General features: G+C 41.2%; 1 protein-coding gene and 1 pseudogene across 1 annotated transcript; one reads left to right on the top strand and one right to left on the bottom strand.

Annotated features, from left to right (window-relative positions):
• Positions 1 to 5,270: 5,270 nt before the first annotated feature.
• Positions 5,271 to 7,925, bottom strand: LOC148001237 (PRAME family member 20-like). Its single transcript, XM_087584721.1, has 3 exons — positions 7,639 to 7,925; positions 6,590 to 7,180; positions 5,271 to 5,838 (listed from the first exon to the last, which is right to left on the bottom strand). The coding sequence occupies exons 1-3, from the start codon at positions 7,923 to 7,925 to the stop codon at positions 5,271 to 5,273; spliced, it is 1,446 nt and encodes a 481-aa protein (XP_087440847.1).
• Positions 7,926 to 17,662: 9,737 nt separating this feature from the next.
• On the top strand, positions 17,663 to 20,305 carry LOC148001236 (PRAME family member 8-like; annotated as a pseudogene).
• The last annotated feature ends 4,555 nt before the right edge of the window (positions 20,306 to 24,860 follow it).

The following is a 24,860-nucleotide window of genomic DNA, read 5'->3' as shown; positions in this document are numbered from 1 at the left end:
GGAAACAGAAATTAGACAGAGACATAGAGAGACTAAAAGTAGTTATGAACCAAATGGATATAACAGATATGTATAGAACATTATGTCCTAAAACAAAAGGATATACCTTCTTCTCAGCACCTCTTCGTGCCTGCTCCAAAATTGACCATATAATTGGTCCCAAAACAGGACTCAATAGTTATAGGAAGATAGAAGTAATCTCAGGCATTCTATTGGATCGCCATGGACTAAGACTGGTCTTCAATAACAACAATAACGAAAGAATGTCCACACACAAAAGGAAGCTGAACAACAATCTTCTCAGTGATAACTTGGTCAAGGACGAAATAAAGAAAAAAATTACAGACTTCTTAGAATTTAATGAAAATGAAGGTACGACATACCCAAAGTTTGAGACACAATGAAATCTGCTAAGGGGAAAACTCATAGCTCTGAGTGCCTGCAAAAAGAAACAGGATAGAATATACACCAGCAGCTTGACAGCACACCTAAAAGCTCTAGAACAAAAAGGAGCAAATACACTCGAGAGGAATAGAAGTCAAGAAATAATCAAACTCAGGGCTAAAATCAACGAAGTAGAAACAAAAAGGACTATGCAAAGAATCAATAAAAGCAAGAGATGGTTCTTTGAGAAAAATCAACAAGATAGATAAACTCTTAGCCAGTCTAACCAGAGGGTACAGAGAGTGTGTCCAATTTAACAAAATCAGAAGTGAAAAGGGAGACATAACAACAGAGTCAGAGGAAATTCAAAAAATCATCAGATCCTACTACAAAAGCCTATATTCAACAAAACTTGAAAATCTGGAGGAAATGAACACTTGTCTAGACAAATGCCAGGTACCTAAGTCGAATCAGGAACAGACAAACCATCTAAATAATGCCATAACTCCTAAAGAACTAGAAGCAGTCATTAAAATCTCCCAACCGAAACGAGCCCAGGACCAGATGGATTTAGTGCAGAATTCTATCAGACCTCCTTAGAAGACCTCATACCAAGACTGTCCAAACTATTCCACAAAATAGAAACAGAGCACTAACAAATTCTTTCTATGAAGCCACAATTACTCACACGAAGACCCAAGAGAGAAAGAGAACTTCAGACCAATTTCCCTTATAAATATTGATGGAAAAATACTCAATTAAATTCTTGCAAATCAAAGAACACATCAAAACGATCATCCATCATGATCAATCAGACTTCATTCCAGGTATGCAGGGATGGTTTAATATATGGAAAACCATCAATGTAATCCACTATGTAAACAAACACAAAGATGAAAACCACATGATCACTTCATTAGATGCTGAGAAAGAATTTGACAAAATTCAACACCTTCATGATAAAACATGGAAAGAATAGGAATTCAAGGCACATACCTAAACATAGTAAAAGGCTTATACAGGAAACCAGTAACTAACATCAAAATAAATGGATAGTAACTTGAAGCAACCCCACTAAAGTCAGAGACTAGACAAGGCTGCCCACTGTCTCCCTACTTATTCAATAAAGTTCTCAAAGTCCTAGCAAGAGCAATCAGACAACAAAAGGAGATCAAAGGGATACAAATTAGAAAGGAAGAAGTCAAAATATCACTATTTGCAGATTATATGATAGTATATTTTAGTGACCCCAAAAGTTCCACCAGAGCCCTCTTAAGCCTGATAAACAACTGATTAGCAAAGTGGCTGGGTATAAAATTAACTCAAACCAGTTAGTAGCTTTCCACTACTCAAAGGATAAACAGGCTGAGAGAGAAATTAGTGAAATGATAGCCTTCATAATAGTCCCAAATAATATAAAATACCTCAGTGTGACTTTAACCAAGCAAGTGAAAGATCTGTATGACAAGAACTTCAAGTCTCTGAAGAAAGAAACTGAAGATCTCAGTAGATGGAAAGACCTCCCATGCTCATGTATTGGCAGGATTAATATAGTTAAAATGGCCATTTTACCGAAAGCGATCTACAGATTCAATGCAGTCCCCATCAAAATCCAATTCAGTTTTTCATAGACTTAGAAAGAATAATTTGCAAATTTATTTGGAGTAACAAAAAACCCAGGATAGCTAAAACTATTCTCAACAATAGTTCTGATTTGTTATGTGACTAAGGCCAAGGACTGCTGAAGGTCAACACAGCAGCAGCTGTTCCTCATGGCATCGGTCACATCAAGCTTGTCAGTGCTGCAATGAACAGTTTTACTACATGAACTCAATACTTTCTTCAGCTCAGGACCCCAGTCTAGTGCTGGGTTGTAAAGAGAAAGATGATCCATGCTCAGTGGAACTGATAACCCCTGTCATCAAGTGAGTTCAGTGATTGCTGAGACTCCTGTGTCAGACTAACTGATGAAGGAGCTGCAATGTACTCTGTCAGACATGGTGTTTTCATTGTTGTTCCTAGTCCTGCTCTGTCAAGACACAAGTATGGCACATATGTCTAGTACATGCATGCCGTAGCTTTTGCTCTGTAGCTTGGGTCAGTCTGGGACACTGAGCTGATGTCAGGCTGCTGGTTATAGTCAGGGCCCAATGGAATAATAAGTGTCCTAGGCTGCGAGAATATCTGCTGTTTGGTTCCAGTGATGCTGCTGGAGTTAACAGTCAACACTTTTCATGCCTGAGACTTGGAGCTGCTTCTTTCTTGATTCTCATAACCATGGAAAACAATTAAGGTGCCACGGGGTAAGAAGCTGTATCTTCAGCAGGAATACAGGCCATACCTGGTCTCTGTATTTGTTTCATTGTGTTTCATTGATCCTGAATGCTCTCCAAGATCTTGCTAAATGTGGACTAACAAGTCGAAATATACCTGTTGAAATCAAGGGAATCCAGAAGGAAAGTGTTGTGGCACCCTAGCTGTTTGCCAAGAGGAAGTCTCTTGAATGTTATATTAGGTATTACGATAAGTGGATAGAATGATATTAAATTTCTGCTCTGAAGTCTCAACCTGTAGAGTGCTGAGATAATAGTTATGTATTTTTACACCCTTATTAATGGTGTTCCTAGATCCAGTGAAGTGAAGTGAAGTGAAGCACGTCCAGACATTAGTTCTAATGACGCAGGACATTGGCACTGCTTTGGCAGATCTACTTAGTGACTATCTAAAAGTAAACAAACATGCAAGCCTTCAACATACACATGTGCACAAGACATCTGAAATGTAACTAATTAAAGATAATGCCAAACTGGTAAGTTTTTATGCAAATGAGAAACATGATTTCTTGTGATTCTGTATCCACGAGTGGTTTTTAGTTTGTCAAACATGGGGGGATGATGGCTCAGAAATTAAGAGTCCTGGCTGCGCTTTCAGACAACCTGTGATCAATTCTAGACAACAATCTGGCAGCTCACAACCATCTTATGGTTCTGATGCTTTTCCGGTCATGAAAGCATACAGAAAAATAGAATACAAATATACATAAATTGCATACAGAAATAAATGTTGTACGTTGACAAACTCCTAACTTCCTCTCACTCACCCTTGGTGGGGCTCAAACCCTGGAGGCCAGAGCAAACAAGGCTATTGCTCACCAATTAAGCTCAATGGACACACCTGAAACTCCACATACTCGACTCACAGAGCCACACAACTGCTACCAATCAATATCCCCATTTTAATTAATTTGGCCATGTTTATTTCTTCGTGAAATTGAGTTTTTTTTTTATTTACAGACTTCTTCAGTTGGGTGTATATCTGCATGTGTGTTAGGTTTGTTAATGTGAAAGGTGGGATCCACAAAGTTCAGAAAAATTGTCCTATCACCTGAAGCCTGATTTTCATTTGAGAGCCACCTGATTGTAAGCTCTGAAAACAAACTTTGGTCCTCTGCAAAACTAGCATGTGCTCTTAACCTGTGAGCAATCTCTCTCAAAGTATAGGTCATTTGTTTTAAGAATGTGAAAGCATGTTTACTGTGGGCAAATGTAAGGTGAGTTCACTGGTCCCAAGGAACGAGGTCAGGGAACTGGGCATGCAGACAGGGAGACAGGTCGTGTGGGAAGACAGAAAGAAGGAGCCTGAGAGAGGTTTCTTGTATTTTTTGTTTCTTTGTTTGTTTGTTTTGGCTTCTTCTGTATCTCAGGCTAGCACAGGTTTCCACAAGTTTTCCATGTTACCTGATAACTTTATCCACCTACTGAAGATTGTAAATTGTGATATTCCTGGCATGAATGTATTTATTTTGACTTCCCTTGAGAGGACAGTTGTTGGTGAGTCATTAATTTAGTTCCATTATTCAATTCATACAATCACAATGATATTTAAACAGAGAACCTGTGATCTATGGGCGTAATAAATACAGTGTACAATAAATCATTTTATTGATGTTTCACTATACAGCAAGTAGTAATAATGACTAGGCTGAGGGAGATTTTTTATTTTTGTTACAAATCAATACTTAGAATAAAATTCCTTTGCAAAGTAGATGCTTCATATAGTAGAGGGAACTCTATATTATTGGACACCTTACACACACTTTGGGTCCTATGTAGAGTTTGGGAGTCCATAGGAATAAAACTCTAGAGACATGTGGCATAAAGGCTGGACATAGAGATTCCCAGTAATAATCTCATGGAGGCATGACAAAAACATCAAGACTTTAAAGCCTGACTGGAAAGCCTGTTTACCTTGCCCTGGGTTGTATTCTTCCCTTTAGGCATCCCTGATGGGGCCAAGGTGCCTTGTGGTTTGAATGGACTGTATTTTCATCTTCTGTGATTCATTTAATCCTACTTCATTGGAGATGTGTCTAGGCTGCTCCCTTTAGTTTGAATGTTTAGTACACATAACTGATCAGCCACATAAGAAGGTTGTAATCGTAGCCCAGAAAAAGGACAAGGGAAAGAAGTGTCAAGAAAATTTTTATTTTATACATGCCAATGCATTCATGCACCAGTGCCTTTCCATTCTGGACCCATTAAACATTCCAGGCACTACCAAGCCTGGTAGCAAGGATGGAAACAATCAAAGAGCCCAGTGAGATAACGTCCAGTTTTATATAACTACACAACAAAGCATCTTGTTATACTGTCTGGGCAGAAGTTGTGTATAAAGGCCAAATTCTGTTTCTGAGTGAACAGGACTTTCTTCCCACAGTTAATTTAATTTTTCTCCATGTCCAGCTCAGCGTTCAAGATCCCAGTCTCTGTACATCATGGTTTTCAACCGTCTGAGCAGTGTCAGAAGCCACAGTCTTTTAGGAACCCAGATGAGAGATGTGTCCCAAGAATGTTGTGTTTTCAAAAACAGAAGTCCTGTTTCACAATTTAGTGCCAGCAACAACAAAGTCTGCACCCATTGTGATAGACACAGCGCTGACCACATGTATGGCAGATATCTGTAGCAAAGGAGATGTTCTTGGTCTGCCTTATTACCCCGAGAGTATACATAAGCTCAGAAGAAAGTTCGGCAAATCTTTCTACAGAAACTTGAGCCAAGTCATCATAGCACTCCAGAGGGGCAGGGTACTGTTCCACACGGATCCTGCTCCAGTTGGCTGTGTGCTGCATCAGATCCTTCAGAATGGGCACGGAGAAGTTATTGCTGTAGAAGTTGACCGTGGTGAGATGACAGCAATGTCTGAGGGCAGGTAGGAGGGCATAAAGCTGGGAGTCTGTCATCCTACACCACTGCAAATCCAGAGTCTCAAGAGTGTCTGCCACTTTCTCTAGGAGACCTCTCAGAGGCATAATATCCAGATCACATAAGACCACTCCTCTCAAATCCAGATGTTTGAGCTGAAAAAGGCTTTGACTGCGGGATAGGGAATCCAAGTCTTTCTGTGAAATTAGGTAGTATGTGATTGAAAGAGTCTCCAAGGGAGTCATCAGGCACCTAGGGATAGAACAGAGGGTTAGTTCTGGCTAATGGTGTTGTAGACATTTGGCTGGAATGTAGAGAGTAGTAGAAAGAACCAGATGCCCCAAGGTCAGTTTGACTAAATGATCAAGGACATCATTTATGATGCTTCCTGTTGGAAATTGATCATGCCCACCCCACAGTTCATCTATTGGCTTCACTTTCAATCTGAAAACAGTTCAACCCATAAATCCAGAAAGCACACAGAAATACTTCCATCCTAAGGAAGTCCTGATAGCATCTCGATATTTGCCATGGGCTCATTGTGTCTGGATTCTATCCTTCCCTCTGAAGTCACCCTTGCTCTCATTTACAGCCAACCTTGTACCTTGTGTCCCTTGCACTCAGTGCTACTTGGGATCCAAAGATTTCACCCATGGGAATTGGAGTAAGATAGAAGTTTGTTTTCTCAGACTTGAGCATATAGTTCAGGTTCACTCTGTGCTACTGAGTCCTCCAAATCCTGGCTATCATCCCTGGAAGAATTACAACCCACTCTTACTACTACTCTTAACTCCAAGTCAATTCTCTCATTCATGAGTGCTCCTCTGAGACACTGATTTCATTTGTAAAATTTACCTTGTGGAACAGTATACATAAAAATCCTGAGTCCCATTAGTCCTTGAATATTTGTTCCTAGTGACGCTGACAGCATTAACCACTAATCTTTAAGATAAGAGAGACAAATTTGCTTTGGTATCTGACCTAGCTCTTCATTCTTACTTACCCTAGGACTTGATTCATGTGATCTCCAAGAAAATGGACACAGAACATGCAGAGATGCTGGAGACAATTGAATTTGGAGAACTGAGATATAAACTTCTTGATACACTTGGCTTCTCTGTCTCCTATTCCATTGCTATTAGAGAACATGATCCTGTGCAGGGGTGCCAGGAAGGCTTTCTGGAGATTTCTCATCTGTCCAAAGTAGGGAGCAAAATGTGCCAGCTCTAACAGAGTCCACTCAGTATGCAGTTCTAATTCTGTGATATGCTGTGGATCAAAAACCTTCAGGATCTCTCTGATAACACAGACTGGTAGATTCCAGACCTTCATCTTTGTACAGCAGAAATGTAGGGAGCCCTTTCTCTGCTGGGCCCACTTCAACAAGCATGTTTGTTCTTCCTTCAGGCAGGAACAGATGTACAGATCAACTATGACCTTCACACGCTTCCTTAGTGCATATCTGTGAAAGACTTTCATGACTTTCTTTTCTTTCAAGTTCTCTGCTGAACAGCTGCTATCTTCTTCTCCAGCCTGTATGTTCCAGAAATAATGGTGCATATTTCTCAGGTCGAGAACCTGCAGTTTTGTTCTCCTGTGGGTAGAATATATGAATGTCATGAGACTCTGAATCAACTTTTACTACATATATGTAAACTCATTTCTTCCCCCTGCTAAGATGTATGTTTTTTGGCACCTCATACCCAAACTGGACCCAGGCTTGCTTCACATGCTTTCCCAGATTTCCATCCTCTTGATTACTTTTCTTTCACTAAGGTATACCTTATTTCTCCTTAGTCACTTTATTAGTGGTTGGGGGAATCCCAGGGATATGCTCATTCTACTCTGAGGCTACATTTACTCTAGTCCATATTCTACTATAATCCATATCCAGCCATCCTTAGGAGAAGTAAATAGCTTTCATGGACCATGTATCCCTGCATGAAGATGCTATCAGAATCTTCTGATCCATGTATAACCAAGACAACTGCCCTGACACTCTCTACTGTGTAGTCCATGTGCTCTCTCCTATAGTAAGTGGTTATTCCTTACCTGGGGTGAAACTTTCTTGTCAGTCGCATGTCTACTCCATCCAGCACAGCCTGCAACATTTCCAGGTTAGGTGTCTTCATCAATGCACCCACAGGGAGACAGGGAAAAGGCCAAGATGCCACCATTTCCTTCACGAAGTTGATGTGTTTTCCAGTGAAGGCCTCCTTGAACAGTGCTGGGAAGAGCACAGCAGGCAGCTCTCCCAGAGAGGACATGGCCACATCTTCATTTCTTAGCAGAGACTGAATTGCCAGCTTCTCGAGTGTGGGTGGGCTCTGAACACTCATCTTTTAAGGTCTCCAGTCAGAAAGCACCTGGTAAAGGATTCAGAAAGATTGAACTTTCAAGACAAAGTTCATAAAATTTCCTCACAATCACAACAACCACGAAGCTACTAAGTTCGTGCTCTGCCAATGGTAGAGACATCATTTTACCTCTTAATCCTAAACTGTTCATTTAAAGACAGACTCCCACACTGGCAACATGGCAGATTTTCCATCACTCAAATGGGTATAGAATTTTCTGCTCCAAATGGGTTAAGTGTGACCATTTCTTTAAAGAAAAAGAAAGGATGAAAGAGAGATAGGAAAATGGGAGAGACATCCAGGACAAAATGTGGATGACAGTAGCTAAATATTCAACAGAGGGGAGATGGAACCTTAATAGACAAGCATCAGTGGATACACGTGAATCCCAGTTGAAGGATGGGGCCACTAATCCATCTCAAAATGTTTAACCTAGAATTCTTCCTTTCTAAAGGAAAAGCAGGGAGAAAAATGCAATAGAGGCTGAAGGAAAGGCCATTCAGAGCCTATCTACTTTGGGATCCATCCCATCAACAGAAATCAAACTGTGACAGTATTGCCAATGCCAAGATGTGCTTACAGACAATAGCCTGGAATGGCTATCCTCTGAGAGGCTGTTCCAGACTTGTTTCAGACAATTGCGGACACTCTTAGGCAATCAATTTGGCTGAGCTTTGGACCACCATGGGAGAGATAGGGAAGAACTGAAGGAGCTGAATCACCTTCCAACCCCTAAAGAATAACAGAAATATTAACTAACTCAACCACGTGGAGCTCCAAAAGACTAAGCACCAATGAAAGAGTATGAGTGAATTCATCGTTTCAGATAAATATGCAACAAAAATTACCATATGTTGCAACAATGGGAGGGGAGGCTCTTGATCCAGAGGAACTTGTAGCCCCAGGGAAGTGGGATGCTAGAGGTGTGAGGGAAGAGTGGGTGGGCAGATGTGGGAGCACCTCATTAGAGTAAAAGTGGAGGGAGTTTGGGAGGAGAGTAGTCAAGGGGAAACCAAGAAGGGGGATAACTTCTGTAATGTAAGCCAATACAATAATTAATAAAGGCAAAAAGAAAATAATGAAATACAAACAACCAACAAACACTATCCCTGAACTCAAGCAGTATTACAGAGCAATAGTGATAAAAACTGCATGGTATTGGTACAAGAGAAAGACAGATAGACCAGTGGAGTAGAATTGAAGACCCAGAAATGAACCCAAACACCTATGGTCACTTGATTTTTGACAAAGAAGCCAAAACCATTCAATGGAAAAAAGAGCATTTTCAGCAAATGGTGTTCGTTCAACTGGAGGTCAGCATGTAGAAAAATCTGGATTGCTCCATGCTTATCACCCTGTACAAAGCTTAAGTCCAAGTGGATCAAGGACTTCCACATCAAAACAGATACACTCAAACTAACAAAAGAAAAAGTGGGGAATCATGGGCACTGGAGAAAATTTCCTGAACAAAACACCATTGGCTTATGCTCTAAGATCACAAATCGACAAATGGGAGCTTATAAAACTGCAAAGCTTCTGTAAGGCAAAGGACACTGTTGTTAGGACAAAATGGCAACCAACAGATTGGGGAAAGTTCTTTACCAATTCTACAGCTGATAGAGGGCTTATATCCAAAATATACAAAGAACTCAAGAAGTTAGAATGCAGGGAGACAAATAACCCTATTAAAAATGGGTTCAGAGCTAAACAAAGAATTCACAGCTGAGGAATGCCGAATGGCTGAGAAACACCTAAAGAAATGTTCAACATCTTTAGTCATAAGGGAAATGCAAATCAAAACAACCCTGAGATTTCACCTCACACCAGTGAGAATGGCTAAGATCAAAAACTCAGGTGACAGCAAATGCTGGTTAAGATGTGCAGAAAGAGGAACACTCTTCCATTGTACAACCATTCTGGAAATCAGTCTGGAGGTTCCTCAGAAAACTGGACATTGAACTACCTGAGGACCCAGCTATAGTTCTCTTGGGCATATAACCAAAAGATGCCCTAACATATAACAAAGACACCTGCTCCACTATGTTCATAGCAGCCTTATTTATAATAGCCAGGAGCTGGAAAGAACCCAGATGCCCTTCATAGAGGAATGGATACAGAAAATGTGGTACATCTACACAATGGAATACTACACAGCTATCAAAAACAATGACTTTACAAAATTCATAGGCAAATTAATCAAACTGGAAAATATCATCCTGAGTGAGGTAACCAGATCACAGAAAAACACACATGGTATGCACTCATTGATAAGTGGCTATTAGCCCAAATGCTCGAATTAGCCTAGATGCACAGAACACATGAAACTCAAGAAGCCAATGCTTCACTACTGCTTTAAAAGGGGAAACAGAATACCCTCGGGAGGGAACAGAGAGGCAAAGTTTGGAACAGAGGGAGAAGGAACACCCATTCAGAGCCTGCCCCACATATGGCCCATACATATACAGCCTCAAAGATAAGATGGATGAAGCAAAAAAGTGCAGGCTAACAGCAACCGGATATAGATCTCTCCTGAGAGACAGAGCCAGAATATAACAAATACATAGGCAAATGCCAGCAGCAATCCACAGACCTGAGAACGGGACCCTTGTTGAAGGAATCTTAGAAAGGACTGAAAGAGCTTGAACGGGCTTGAGGCCCCATATGAACAACAATGCCAACCAACCAGAGCGTCCATGGACTAAGCCACTATCCAAAGACTGTTCATCGACTGACCCTGGACTCCAAGTGCAAACATAGCAATGAATAGTCTAGTAAGAGCACCAGTGGAAGGGGAAGCCCTTGGTACTGCCAAGACCTAAGCCCCACCGAACGTGGTTGTTGTGGGGAGGGCGGTAATGGGGGGAGGATGGGGAGAGGAACACCATATGGAAAGGGAGGGGGATGGGCTAGGGTGATGTTGGCCCAGTAACCGAAAAGGGGAATAACAATTGAAATGTAAATAAAAAATACTCAAGTTAATAAAGATGAAAAAAAGAAAATAATGAAATACAAACATCCAACAAACAAGAAATAAAATAATCAAATAAGCAAACAACCAAGAAAAGAAACAAAAAACCTCCTGTTGTGGATCAAAATTGAATTCCTCTTAATCTATGGATGAAAACAGTGGGTTCTGAAATTTTCAGGTTTTCCTGGGTCCCAAAACAGACCGGGTCCAAAAACAAAGTTATGTTAAAGAGATGAAAAGCAAAGCCTTAGGTAATACATTTGAGTAAATCACAGGTATAATTCTAGATATTGTGAGTTAAAGAGGATCAAAGACACAAGGTCTCCAGGTCTCCAGTATGAGCCAGGGTCTTAGCAAAACAAACACAACAAGCATTTGTGAGAATGGAAATATGAAGTAATATGCTAGTAACCTTAGTCCTGAGGAGGCTGCTGAGTCAGGAGTGTTTTGATATCCAGCCTACCCAGAGCCACATGGCCATTTCTAGGAGAGCTTGAATAACATAGAATCACCTTCCTTTAAAATCTACCACAATATTGAAATCAACAGGCTAACATAGATGTTAGAGATGAGGCTAAAACTTGATTTGGAATTAAATCCAAGGACTTTGTTGAGTTCATCTAAAGAGAAAGAAATTAAATGTGTTGCATAACTCAAAGGAAACCATTTACATACCAGTTCTGAGCACTGCAAGGAGGTCTCTGAGTCCCAGGGAAACCAGGCAGCTATCTAGGCTCCAGGGCTCTGAATGTTTTCTCTAGCTCCACTGAAGCCTGTATATACCTCCCTGCTCACCCTCCCTATTGCAAGCACACCCTCCAATCACAAACTGGAATTAGATTGGATGGTTAAACTCCACCCTTTGAATTCTATAGGGAACATCATCCAACCAGTTCCTTGATTGAATCAGAGCTCTCTGTGAGAATTCCTCCACACTAGACCACCCCTCAAACATTTCATTTAATTAGCAACATATCGTGGAATTTGTGGCTTTCCCCCCTCATTTCCTTAATTATTACCTAGTTTTGAATTCGGCAATGTACTGGGTCCTATTTTGAAACCAGGGTTGTTTTAGAACTCTAAGTTCAACGATCATTGAGCCTCACTATCTTTCTTCCTGCTTGGATTAATGTTGTAATCACTATACCCATATGTTCTGGTGCTCAAGGACTGAGTTGAATTCTTTTCCAATAAACTACAGCATCACCTATTCAAGAGATGTAGGCAGGAGCATAGCTTGATTCCATTAATACTGTCCTAGGGTGCTGGGTGTGTACTCAATATGCAGACAACCTTGGAGCATACAGGGCAAGCTCTCTCCAGCATTCCATGCAGTTTGGAAGATAGCCAAATCTGTAATCTCACAGTGCAAGAACTGAAAGCTGGAGGATCAATTCAAGACCATCTGCAGTCATATCTTAATACAGGAACAGCCTGGACACTACATTTTGGCCGATTTCTAAATGGATCCAAAGATAAAGATTAAAAAGGAGTGTCTGACAGAGATGCTGCTCTGGACTACCAAATATGAGGGAATATTTCATGTAGGTTCAGCCTAGCATGCTTGCTTAAGACAAACTCAGGTGGGGGATGTGCTGTGCAATTGAATTTAGGTGTTCTGTAAATATGAGAGTCCTGAACTAATCCTAGAGCATTTCAAGATACCTGGCAACCACTGAGCATCTCTCCATTCCCAGTGATCCTTCATTTCTGAAAACATACTTCAACTGTCTTAAAACCATGGATGACATGTCCCTCCCTGACACACTTTATAAATTGTTTTGAAAACTTTAGTACCGTATAGGTTTGCCTAACACATTATATTATAGCCAAAGATGACATCATATTTCTCAGTCTGTACTCACTCTCACATGTTCTGGAAAGAAATGGATGTCGCCATCTGTCTAGATCATGCAGTGATATATAATCTACTCTTTTGTGAATTCCAAGCAAGGACTTTATTCCCTGACTTACAGTGTTGTGGGAGGGAAATGTTAGAGATTCCCCCCAAAACCAACATGATCTGATCTGATGCAACTCACAGCAGGATTTTTGCTCTATTAAAGCAAGTTCCACAACCCTCCCAACTCACCTTCATCATATAGGAAAGTTTCGTGGTGGGGGGTCCCAAATTTTCTATCATGGCAAGGCTTTATAATAAGCAGCAAGCAGAGATAAGTGTGCAAGCATCTAATTGGAAAGCTACTATGGCCTTATTATAATTGGCCATTGCTGGGAGACAAACATAAACTTAATTTCTGTTGCCCTCTTCATTTTTGGTTTATAGACAAGGTGTGGGCTTGTAACTAAAGGATGTAGGTTTGTTACAGGAATAACCTATAGATACTGGTCTGGCTGAGGGTATAACCTGGTAATGCTGGTCTTGTTGGGGATTAGCCTAGAGATTTGGTTTTGTTGAGGTGCAACTTTGAAATTTATAAAATGTAGCAGCTGTTAGTTTACCTGAGTTCACACATACATCAGGTTCTCTAAAATGGAGTCTGAACATAAAAATAAGGCATTTCAGCAGCTATAGAAATCCTTGCCAAAATGTATGCATGTCATCCTCCTGCCTCAGCCTTCTGAATGCTGCCTTAGTAGAAGATGGTAAAGCATGAAGCTCAACTCTTTCTTCCAGACCAGACAAATAATTGTGTAAGGTGTTTGTCATGTCCTTTTATAATGCCGTTTTATGGTATTGTGCATGTATTTTCAATAGTACACTAAGGGCTCCAGAGGACTTCCTGCTGAACAATGATGGTAATAAATGATGAAAACACAGCCAGGTGACTTTGCTCGCATAGAAATTCTCCCAGCAGGAAAGGAAGGCAAAGGCAGGAGGATCTCTGGGAGATGAAATTCAAAATTGACCCTATCTATAGAACACCAGACTAGCAAGTGGGCTAGAAAGTTTTTTCAAGCACATACAGAGCAGGACTAAGGAACAGGATCTCAGTTTCAGTCAAGTTCAGAGGGCACACTCAACCAAAGACAGAACTGACAAAAATAAAGAAACAAACAAGCAAACAAACAAAAATACAAGTAACCTGACAGGCCCTCCATCCTCCTACTCTGAAGAGCATGGCACAGAAGATCAAAGTCACCAGGACAGGGGTCCTTGAATCTTGGTAAAACCATGCTGGCCAACCAGCTGAATCTAATGTGTTCCACCCATGCATGGAATTCCTCAAGCACATCCTGGGCAAGCTTCTCAGAGGGACATATGGCAATCACAGAGAAGCTCTAGAGAAAAGCTTTTATGAATATAATTGCATCAGGTGTCTATCCTGTCTCATTGAGCTCAAAGCCTGCACCTGAAGATAGTCCTTTCTCCAACATTGGGAATTTAGAAAAAAGCCTCCATGCCCTGTGAGGCTTGATTTTTTTCCAGCTTCCTAAAAAAGAGTCACTGTCTTTATCTCTGGCCAGATGTAACTGTGGGTCTTCCATTAATAACTGTGGTTCCTGTTAACTTGTCAACGTCTAAGCTAGCCCTTAAGCTTCGTAATTACCTGCTAGTGAGCCCATCCGAGCTCAAAGTCTCCTTTTCCTTGTTCCCAATTTATCCTGAAAATCTTTCTTTCCACTATCGATTTCTCTTTCCTTTTCCCAGGAGGCATCCTTAGTGCTTTGGAAGCAACCCTTATTCTCTTGACCCAAGGAGCTTGGACTCTGTACTGCAGTCATTTTCATTCATGAAGTACAAGACATGTGACTGAGCTGCCTATTTAACACCCAGCTCTGATTGTAATTATATGTTTAGATGAGACAGAATTACATTTTGTAGTCTAGGCTAGACTCAGTTTTGGGGCCTTCCTTTCTCAGTACCTTGAAGCTTGCATCACCACCCTGGATCATCTCTGCTGCTGTTCTCTCCATGATGAAAATCTTAGTTCATTTGTGTTTTGGTGTGTCAGCAATGGAGCCTGCATGTAGTGTAGGGAGAACTAGAACCTGTACTAGTTTCTTTCAGTATACCTGTGGTTCTCATTAGTGAATTCAGGCATGGCAGCAATTGAAATTCTAGTCTGAAACACTCACTAGCTGTAATGTTCTCTTAAGGTTTTTATTTAGAAATTTTGTTTGCTTTGTCCATTGGGGAAATTTTTTTGTTTTCTTTTTTGTTTTTGATTTTTTTGTTTTCTGTTGTTGTAGTTTTTTGTTTTGTTCTGCTTTATACAGTGTTTGTTTGTTTAAAAGCTAGTTGTTCCTGAACTCACAGTGTACACCAGGCTGACCTTGACCTCACAGGTCCACCTGTTTCTACCTCCCTATTGCTAGGGTTAAGGCCTGTACAGGAACCACTGCGTAAACCATACCTTGTTTAAGTCTTTGTTTTCTTGTTCTGAGAATAGGTATCTCTTTTAAGAGCCCTACTATCTCGCAAGCCACTCTGTGGACTGATTTGGCCTGGATCTGGATGATCCCTCTGCCTCTGTCTCCTCAGTGCCCCCTTTCCCAGCTCTGGTTGAATTTTAAGACATACCCTTACTCCAAAGGCTTCACAGATAAGGCTAGCCCTGAGTTCACTGAATCAGTCAACCTTCGGCTCCTGAGTGGAGGAATTAAATTTGTGTGCCAACATTCCCAACATAGATGTACTGTTTTAAGAAGGTTTATTCTATGTGTAGGGGTGTTGTGCCTACAAATATGAATGGGCATCACTCACATGCCTGGTGCCAAAGAAGGTCAGAAGTGTGTTTCAGATTTTGGTGGAACTGGAGTCACAGACCAACTCAAGCGACCCTATACGTGATGGGAATAGAGGACTGACAGGTTCTCGATCTGGGTCAGGGAACTCTAAAGCCCATATCCTACTCCAGGCATCATCCCCTTCAGTAAGTCTGTTGGGCTGATCCTACTTCAAATCTCTGTTTCCTGGGGTGTCAAGGGCAGCATCTCCCTCAGAACCTACTTTTTTCTGTTTTTTTGTCCATTTACAGAGCAAGTTTTGTCGGGCTCTTGCTATTCTTCAGCTTACAATTTGGCTGAAGATGACTTTTAGCAGAGTCTCCTACCTCCAATTGTCAATTTTCAGCTTAGCAGCATGCCCCATCATGTATGCTGCACAGAGAGTTGGAGACAGGACTCCCAGTATACTGCTTGACTTCCTAACATCTGACTCAGACACAGCATTCTGGCTACAGTAGTTATAAAGCAAGCCATGGTCCAGTTCCACCTTTTGTTGGCTGCTGTGGCAGTTCATTGAGAGAGCATCCACTTCAGTCCTTGAGCTTCAGTACATATTCCTTTCTCTGATGCAGTGCTTGCTTTCAAATCCAGTGGAAAAGAATATCGTTGAATTATTTTATGTCTTTAAATGGCTGCAGATTAAACCACGAGCTGAAGCAAAGTGGACATGACTCTGGTCCCATGAATAAAATTCAGCCAGATATGGTTATTCACAACAGTAATCCCAGGATAAGAAGGATTCTGAGGCATGAGTACTGCTAGACCTTAGACTTCTAGCACAACCTTGTCTTCAGAGCATGAACCAGTCCCTGAAACACATTGAAAACTAAGAAAACCTTAAGCAAATGAAGGAACAAATCAAAAAACGTGGTGTTATATGGTGAATGAACAGGTGTATGTTTGTACTTAGCCAAGAAACTTTTTTTATGGGGGGCAAGAGGGCAGGGCTTGTCATGAGTGGTGAGTATGTCACAACCGCTTCTGATTCAATCAATGAAATGATTGGATGTTTGCTCTAGACGTAAAAGTGTGGAGATTAAATCAGGAAATCAAAATGCAGTTCCCAGTTGAAGGGTGTGGCTTCAATAGGGAGGGGTGAGCAGGGAGGTGCATTAAAGCTTCAGTGGAGCCAGAGAACACACTCAGAGACCTGCATCCTGGAAAACAGCCTGGTTTGGCTGGGACTCAGAGACCTATCTGCAGTTCTCAGACTGGTATGTAATGATTTTCACTTGGGTCATGTAGTTTGATGAAGAGAAATTTAGACTCCAGGATAGAAGAGAAATCTTCATTTCTATCTTGTGAAAGGAACACATTGATGACCTTGGGTTTCATTCCAAATGAAGTTTTAGCCTTATCTCAGGTATATTTTTATTATAGCTTGCATATTAGTGTGCTCGATATAATGTTTTGAGAAAAGGATTCTCTATGTTGTTCAAATTCTCTTAGAAGTGACCATGTGGCTCTGGGTAATGTGAAAGGCAGATCATTCTGACTGAGGTGTTCTCTCATATTTTGTTCACTGAAATGATAGTCTGTGATTCACATTGCAGACCTGGAGACCATGTATCTTTGATCTACCTTAACTCTGAATAGCCGGAGTTCCACTTGTGAGTTACTCACATGTGGACATGATCCTCTTCTCAGAAAAGGGAACCCTAAAATGTTCAGAAATATACTGACTTCATCCTGATTTCTTGGAATCAATACTGATCTACATCAGTAGGCTTTGGTTTGTTGGTATGTTCAATGGGTTTGTTAGAAGTGCTGTTAATTTTTTAAAATTTTTTGAGAAAAGGTTATACGTAAAGCATTTTTACCTGAAAATTCTGTGCAATTTGTGTGGTTGAAAGGCTCCCATAAAAACATTGTGGGAGTCTGTCTTTCCACTCCCAGTTTAGGATAAAGAGGTAAATTGTTGACTCTACCATTGCCAGAGAAGTAAGTGAGAAGCTTAAAGGTTGATATGATACTGAAGAACTTTTTATAAACTTTGTCTTGAAATTATATTCTTTTCTGACTCCTTCCCCAGGAGCCTTCTTCCTAGAACCCTTAGAGGATGAGTGTTCAGAGCCCACCCACACTCCAGAAGCTGTCAAGGCAGACTCTGCTGAGAAATGAGGCTGTTATCATGTCCTCTCTGGAAGAGCTGCCTACAGTGCTCTTCCCAGCATTGTTCAAGGAGGCCTTTGAGGGCAGGCATAACAAGCTTTTGAAGGAAATGGTGGCAACTTGGCCTTTCCCCTGTCTTCCTGTTGGGGCATTGATGAAGACACCTAACTTGGAAACCTTGCAGGCTGTCCTAGAAGGTGTAGATATGCGACTGACAAGAAATATTCACCACAGGTAAGGAGTAACGAAGTACTATAGAAGGGAACACAGGAATTAGACTTTAGAGATTATGGGTTCTGGCAGAGTGTTTTCTGATGGGATCTTCAGACTCTGATACCGAAGGCTTGAAATCTATTGGTTGCTTGGAGTAAGGAGAGTTTTCTCTGGATTAGAGCTTTGAATAGACGTAGCATCACAGTAGAATGCACCTAACCCTGGTATTCCCATAACCACTAATTTTGGGACTAAGGAAAAATTAAGAGTAGCTTGTTGGAAAGAAAGTGACCATGCATACAAATGTAGCTCAGGAAAAGCTTCCATAGAATGTGTGTGCACATTGTACTCTTGTTGCATAAAACCTACACCATGGCAGGGTAGGGGAGAATGGAGTTTAGACTCCTGTAGTGTAAACTGACTGAAGGTCTTGTCTTCCAATATTTCAACTTTTTCACCCTCAGCAAGGGAAAACTTCAGGTTCTGGACCTGAGGAATGTGCACCATACTTTCTGGAACATATGGGCTGATGAAGAGGATGGCAGCTGTTCTTCAGAGTCCTTGGATGACAATCCGGTAGTGAAGGTCCTTCCCCGATATGCACTGAGGCACAAACTGAAGGTGGCAACTGAGCTGTGCCTCAGGCCCCGTCTTGAGGAAGCACAAGCATACTTCTTGAAGTGGGCCCAGCAGAGAAAGGGCTTCCTGCATTTCTGCTGTACGAAGCTGAAGATCTGGGCTATGCCTATGGACTTTATCAGAGAGATAGTGAATGTCTTTCACCCAGAGCACATTGAGGAATTGGAACTGAACACTGAGTGGAATGTATTCCAGCTGGCCCATTTTACTCCCTTCTTTGGGCAAATGAGAAATCTTCGCAAACTGCTCCTGGCATCCCTCTACAAGAATGTATTCAAGATTGCCAATAGAACAGGGGAGAGAGAGCACAAGTGTGTCAAGGGTTTCATTTCTATATTCTTGAAATTCAAATTGTCTCCAGCATCTCTCCTTGAGTGGCGTCCATTTTCTTAGAGACCACCTGAATCAGGTCTTCAGGTAAGCAAGGATGGAGGGCTGGGTTACGTAGCAGAGCAAACATTCCTCTTCCATTTTCAGGTTTAGTGGTGCAGGTTGTTTTTAAGTCAGTCAATAGGAACAAAGAATTTGGGAGTCTTTAGACTAGGGAAGTTGTGTGTAGTGATTCAAAGTCACAAATGAGCTGTTCTGAAGTAGAGGATTGAAGGAAGTTATGCAATAGTTCCGATCTGGTCAGGAGGGTTTGTAATTCTTTTTGGAATTGTAGGTAAGCAACAGCCCAGAAAGAGAAAGGGAAAATGAGCATGTAGTTAAGAGTGGCAGGACTCAGCAGAAAGTAAGGAAGGGAGCTCTCAATGGGGTTCTGTGGGAACAGTCTTCTATCTTTCCCTAAATTCCCATGAGTGAAGGGTTTTGACCGACATAGGACTGAGTGACTGGGGCCTGAGGAAAGGAAGACTAAATCGCGTGTTCAGAGCCTAGGAATGAATGCATCTAAGAGTGAGTCTACAAATAATTCCCTAGATATAGTCAAGAATATTTTAGCATAGAACTTTTTCCTCTTATAGCATGGTCCTGTAGGATAAATTGCTTCTCTGCTTGAGACTGAGAGCAACAGATCAGCTGTGGGTGTGAATGGACTGATTTTAAAAGGAAACGTCTTACATAATATCTTTGATCATTTGGCCACCTGGTCCCTTCTTTGATTTCATAAACCCCACCCCACAAAACCCATCACCAATTACAAGAGCTAACATTCTTGTCTTCTTTATTTCTAGGAGCCTGATGACACCCTTGGTGAAACTCTCCATCGTGCAGTATGGAATTTCACAGAAAGACTTGGATTCCTTCTCCTGCTGTCAGAGCCTCTTTCACCTAAAACATCTGGAGATGAGTGGTGTGAAGTGCTTTGGATATTATGCATCTGAGAAGTCTCATGGAGAAAGTGGCAGATAATCTTTAGACTCTGGATTTGCAGGGGTGTAGAATGAAAGACTACCAGCTCAATGCCCTCCTACCTGCCCTCACAGGATGCTCTCAGCTCGCCAAGATCAACTTCTACAACAGTGACTTCTCCATGGCCATCCTAAAGGACTTTTTGCAGCACACTGCCAACTGGGGCAAGATCAATGTGGAACAATACCCTGCACCTCTGGAGTGCTATGATGAGTTAGCTCATGTCTGCAGAGAAAGGTTTGCCCAACTTTGATTGGAGCTCACGGATACGCTTGGGACAATAAGGCAGCTCAAGAGCATTTCTTTTGCTACAAATATGTGCCACAAATGTGGTATGCAGTGTGTCTATGGACGGGAGAACAGAAGTTGTAGTTGCCGGCTGTAAACATGGGTACCGGACTACTAGATATGAATAAATAACAGGATTCTGACACAACTCTAACCTGGGGTGCTCACTGATTATGATTTCAGACACTGCTTATATGGGTGAAAACAAAAATCATGTACAGAGACTGGGATCTTGGAATCTAAGCTTGACAAGGGAAACTGTCTGATGGACCGTGGGAATAGGGGCCTTGTGGAGTCAGAAACAAAACTTGGCCATTTTCACGATCTGTAGTCTGGACAGAGAACGTAGAGTCTTTGTAGTTTACTTTTCAACTTTTTGTTCTTCACTGAAATATTCAGTGAATAACTAGAGCATGTGTTCTTTTTTAGATGTCATTAATGTTGTTATATTTGAATAAAGTATCTAAATTAAAGGATTCTGTAACAGGTACCATCTAGGGAGGGTATAAATGAACAATTTAATGCCAGGCATGTACGGATTCAGAATCTTGGGCAGGTGGATAAAGTTATCAGTTAAGGTGGTTCATATATGGAAATTTAGGTGGCCTGTCATACAGAAAATGATACAAACAACCTCTGTTTCTCACACTCTTTTTCTCTTCCTCCTCATCACCCTGGCTACCTGACTACCTGTCATTACACAGGCCTTGTTGCTTTGAACCAGTGAACCTGCTGCTCCTTGCTCACAATAAACTCCTTTCATACTCCTCAGATAAATAAAGAAGCAAACAAACAGCCAGAGAAGCCATAGACTAAAGGAGATGATTCTTGTTTTCAGAGCACATATTGCTTTAAAAGGTCATCAAAGTTTTTTTTTTTCAAAAGTAATACCATCAGGTGGCTCTCAGCTATAACTCAGGTTTCAGGAGGTAAGCCCTTTTTCAGGCCTCTGTGGATCCCAGCTTTAATATTCCCAATATGCAGAATATATGTATACCCACTTAATTGAGAAAGTCTTGGAATAAACCCTCGATTCAACGAAGACTTAAAAATCAAACTAATTATTTGGAGTGAAGATGTTCAGTAAAGTCTGCTTGCTTGAATTTTGTGTGGCTCAATATTATTTCTCATACAGGGAAAAGAGTATGTGGATTTTCAGGTTTTTCCATCGAGTTCAATTAGTGAGTAATAGCCTAATTTCCTCTGGGTTCTAGTTTGAGATCTCCAGCCTGGAAGACTGAAAAGTACTAGGCATTTGTATTAGAACACCCTCTGTCTGTCTGTCTTCCTATTTTTTTCTATTTATTTTTTGAGCCCACAGTCATGCTAATGCACAGACCACAGAAGTGTGATTCAAAAAATAGATAGAGTTTCAGTCTAATTTTCCATTTCAACATTGATACAAAATTCTATATACAATGCTGAGAATTTAACTCCAAGAACACATCAAGAACATTATCTATCTTGATACAGTAGGCTTCATCCCAGGGATGCAGTGATGGTTCAACATAGGAAAATGCAGCAGTATACTACACCATATATACAAACAAATAGAAAAGTCCAAATGGTCATCTCATTAGATGCTGAAATACGTTTTGACAAAACCTAGTACCTCTTCATGTTAAAAGTGTTTTGTAGACCAGAAATAAAGGCATAAACGTAAAGACAGTAAAGTCAATATACAGTAAGCTGACAATTAACCTCAAATTCAATGGAAAGAAAGGTAAAGAACTTTGACTAAAACCAGGGACAAGACAGGGAAGTCAACTCTCTCCCTATCTCTTCAATATAGAATTTAATGTCCTAGCTAGAGCTCTATGACAACTAATGCCAATTTCGGGGAAGCATTTTGGACAGGAAGAACTCAAAGTAACTCTATTCACAAAAGAATTCAGACTATAAATAAAAGACACTCCAACCTCTATGAGAGAGCTGCTTCAGCTGATAAATACCCTCACCAAAGTGACTAGATAGAAAATTAAGTCAAATACTACAGAAATGCTCCTTTACACAAGGGATGAACGGGAAAAGAAAGAAATTTGGGAAACAATATGATCTTTAAATATGAATCATTTTCATGAATTTCTTATGGTAATAACTCAAAGATGTTTTAATTTAAAGCAGTTCTTAGATATATTGGTACAAATTTAAAATATTTACATTGATGGACATGTTAGTGGTTTCAACAAAGCTGAGCACTCTCATACTTGTCTCAGATGGCATCTGAAAACATTCTAAATCCCTTTGATTGATGGTAATTGGGAACTTAACTTTAATACATTATAAAGTTTGAAAACATCTTTTAGTGCATTAGATTCTGTTTTAATTGTTAGTGACAAGTTGTTCAGTGGGACATGTGGGGAGAGACAAGGTAGAGTTATTTAATGCACTAAAGCTTCTCCAAGACAGCAATGTCCAGTCTCCTGCCTGAGGCATTCCATCTTCCCCAAGTCATTGAATGCCAGTCAGCCAGCTTCTGGAAACTGAGCACCTTCCCAGGAATTCCTTCACAGCCCTTCTCACTGAGCGGAAGTACATTAAAATGAATGTGTGAAGAAATTCCGAAGGAAGCACTTGTATCATCTTATAGGAATCTGAGAGGAAGACAGGTAAGCTGTAAATAACAGAAGGTACCAGTTGAGGAAGGAGTTAAGGAGGGAGAGTCATGTCTGTATAGTAAGGGTCAGCAATGGAGGTCTGCACACATGGTAGAAAAAGACAGGTGGGGGTCTATAGAAGGGAAAGGCATGTAGGGAGCTGGGACATGCCGCACCTCAAAGATGGTGCTGGTTTCTGCCTTCCACCCTCCCAAGAGTGAGCGCTCCTTGTAGTACACAAGTCCTTATTTGGCTATGCCTGCCTGGCCTGCTAGCTTCCGCATAGTGACAGCCTATCTGCATACCCCACGTGGCACGTTGGGGTTGGTTGGCGTTGGGTACTTAAGCTGATGTAGGGCATTCCCCGGGGTAGTAGTAGAAGATTGTATCAAGGTTCCTGAATAAACTGCTTGAAGAAGGTCTCCTCTGGTCGTGTCTTCCTTGCTGGTTGAGGTTGGGCGCGACAAGTGGTTGCCCGTACGGGGACCTTCTGAGATCAGAACTTCTTGCAGTCAGGGCAGTGCTGGTAAGTTCCCAAGATAAGGTGGGATCATAAAGACCTCGGGAAATAAGTGGTCCTAAAGTGTCAGGGTAGTGAGCAAGAAAGCTCGTGGTAGCAGTGAACCAAAAGTAAAGCTCAGGGCAGCAGTGAACCGAAAGTAGCAAGACACGCGGTGAATTTAGCCGTAGCAGCATAGAAAGTTTTTGTTATGGGGACCTCACAGTCTCATCCAATTTTTCTGGCTCTTCAAGAGCTGTTCGAGCCAAAGAAACTAAAACGAAAAAGGAGCACCATAGAGAGATTCTTGAGCGAATGCGATGCCATTACACCCTGGTTTGCAGTCTCTGGTAATCTTACTGTGGCAAGTTGGGAAAAATTAGGGAAAGACCTTGATTTTGCCTGGGATCAAGGAACCCTGAAACATGGGGTCCGGCCCATGTGACGCTTAGTGCGTAGTTGCCTCGAGGATCAGAAACGTTGTTAGGTAGCTATAGAGAAGGGGCAAGCTGCCCTAGAAATGCTTCAAGAGGAGAGGTCAGAAAAGCAGGGAATTGCAAAGGAGACAGACTCAGAAAAGACAGATACAGAGGAGGAAACAGATGAAACAGATTCAGAAGAATAGTTACAAGAGTTGATAGATCAAATTCGGAAACAGTCTCTAAGGAATAGACAGAAGAAGAAAAGGAAAAAGTCTAAAAGGCAGAGGAACCTCCTGGGCAGTTCCCCTCGGCTCCTCCTCCCTGCAATGTTGTAGAGGGAGGAAGTAGAGTTTCGGGTAGTACATTCTGCCCTGAAGTGTGGAGAGCAGTTCATACTGAGCTGCATTTGGCCTATCCTGTCTATGTGGATGCTAATCAACAAAGATATCATGAGCCTCTTGATTTCAAGGTGATGAAAGCCTTGGCTGAGTCAGTGAGAACATATGGTATCACTGCCTCCTTTACTATTGCTCAGATAAGGCTCTGCACAGATTTTGCATGACTCCTAATGATTGGACTAACCTGGCATGCCTCAGCCCAGGGCAGTATCTAGATTGGAGAGCTTTTCTAATTGAATATGCAAATGAACAGGCTGTTGCCAATTTAGTGGCAGGAGGTGGGCAGGCAGCCTGGGACAGAGACATGTTGTTAGGGCAAGGGCGTTTTGCTAATCAGCAGACAGGTTTCCCTGGGGAAGTTTATGCACACATAAATGAGGTTAAATTATTAGAGGGTAAAGGTTTGTTTATTGCCCCCGAAAAGGTACAAAAGGGCAATCTTGTAACTTATTTAGGAGCAAAAGTAAGTCCTTATACCATTATCCCCCAGAAGGTTGAATTGAGGAAAGATAATCTTAAGACTCTTAATGATTTTCAAAAATTACTAGGAGATATTAATTGGGTCAGATGTTATTTAAATTTATGAAATTATGAACTAAAACCGTTGTATAATATTTTGGCTGGGGATTCAGGCTTGGATGCTCCTAGACAATTGACTTGATGAAGCAAGGGAAGCTTTAAAGAGGGTTGAAAAAAAGATTACAAAGTGCCAGTTTGCATCGACGGAAGGAGGGTA

The sequence above is a fragment of the Rattus norvegicus genome, chromosome 14, assembly GCF_021556685.1.
Source record: "Rattus norvegicus strain SHRSP/BbbUtx chromosome 14, alternate assembly SHRSP_T2T, whole genome shotgun sequence".
NCBI lineage: Eukaryota > Metazoa > Chordata > Mammalia > Rodentia > Muridae > Rattus > Rattus norvegicus.
Note: the sequence above shows the minus strand (reverse complement) of the source record. Positions and strands in the feature narration are given on the sequence as shown.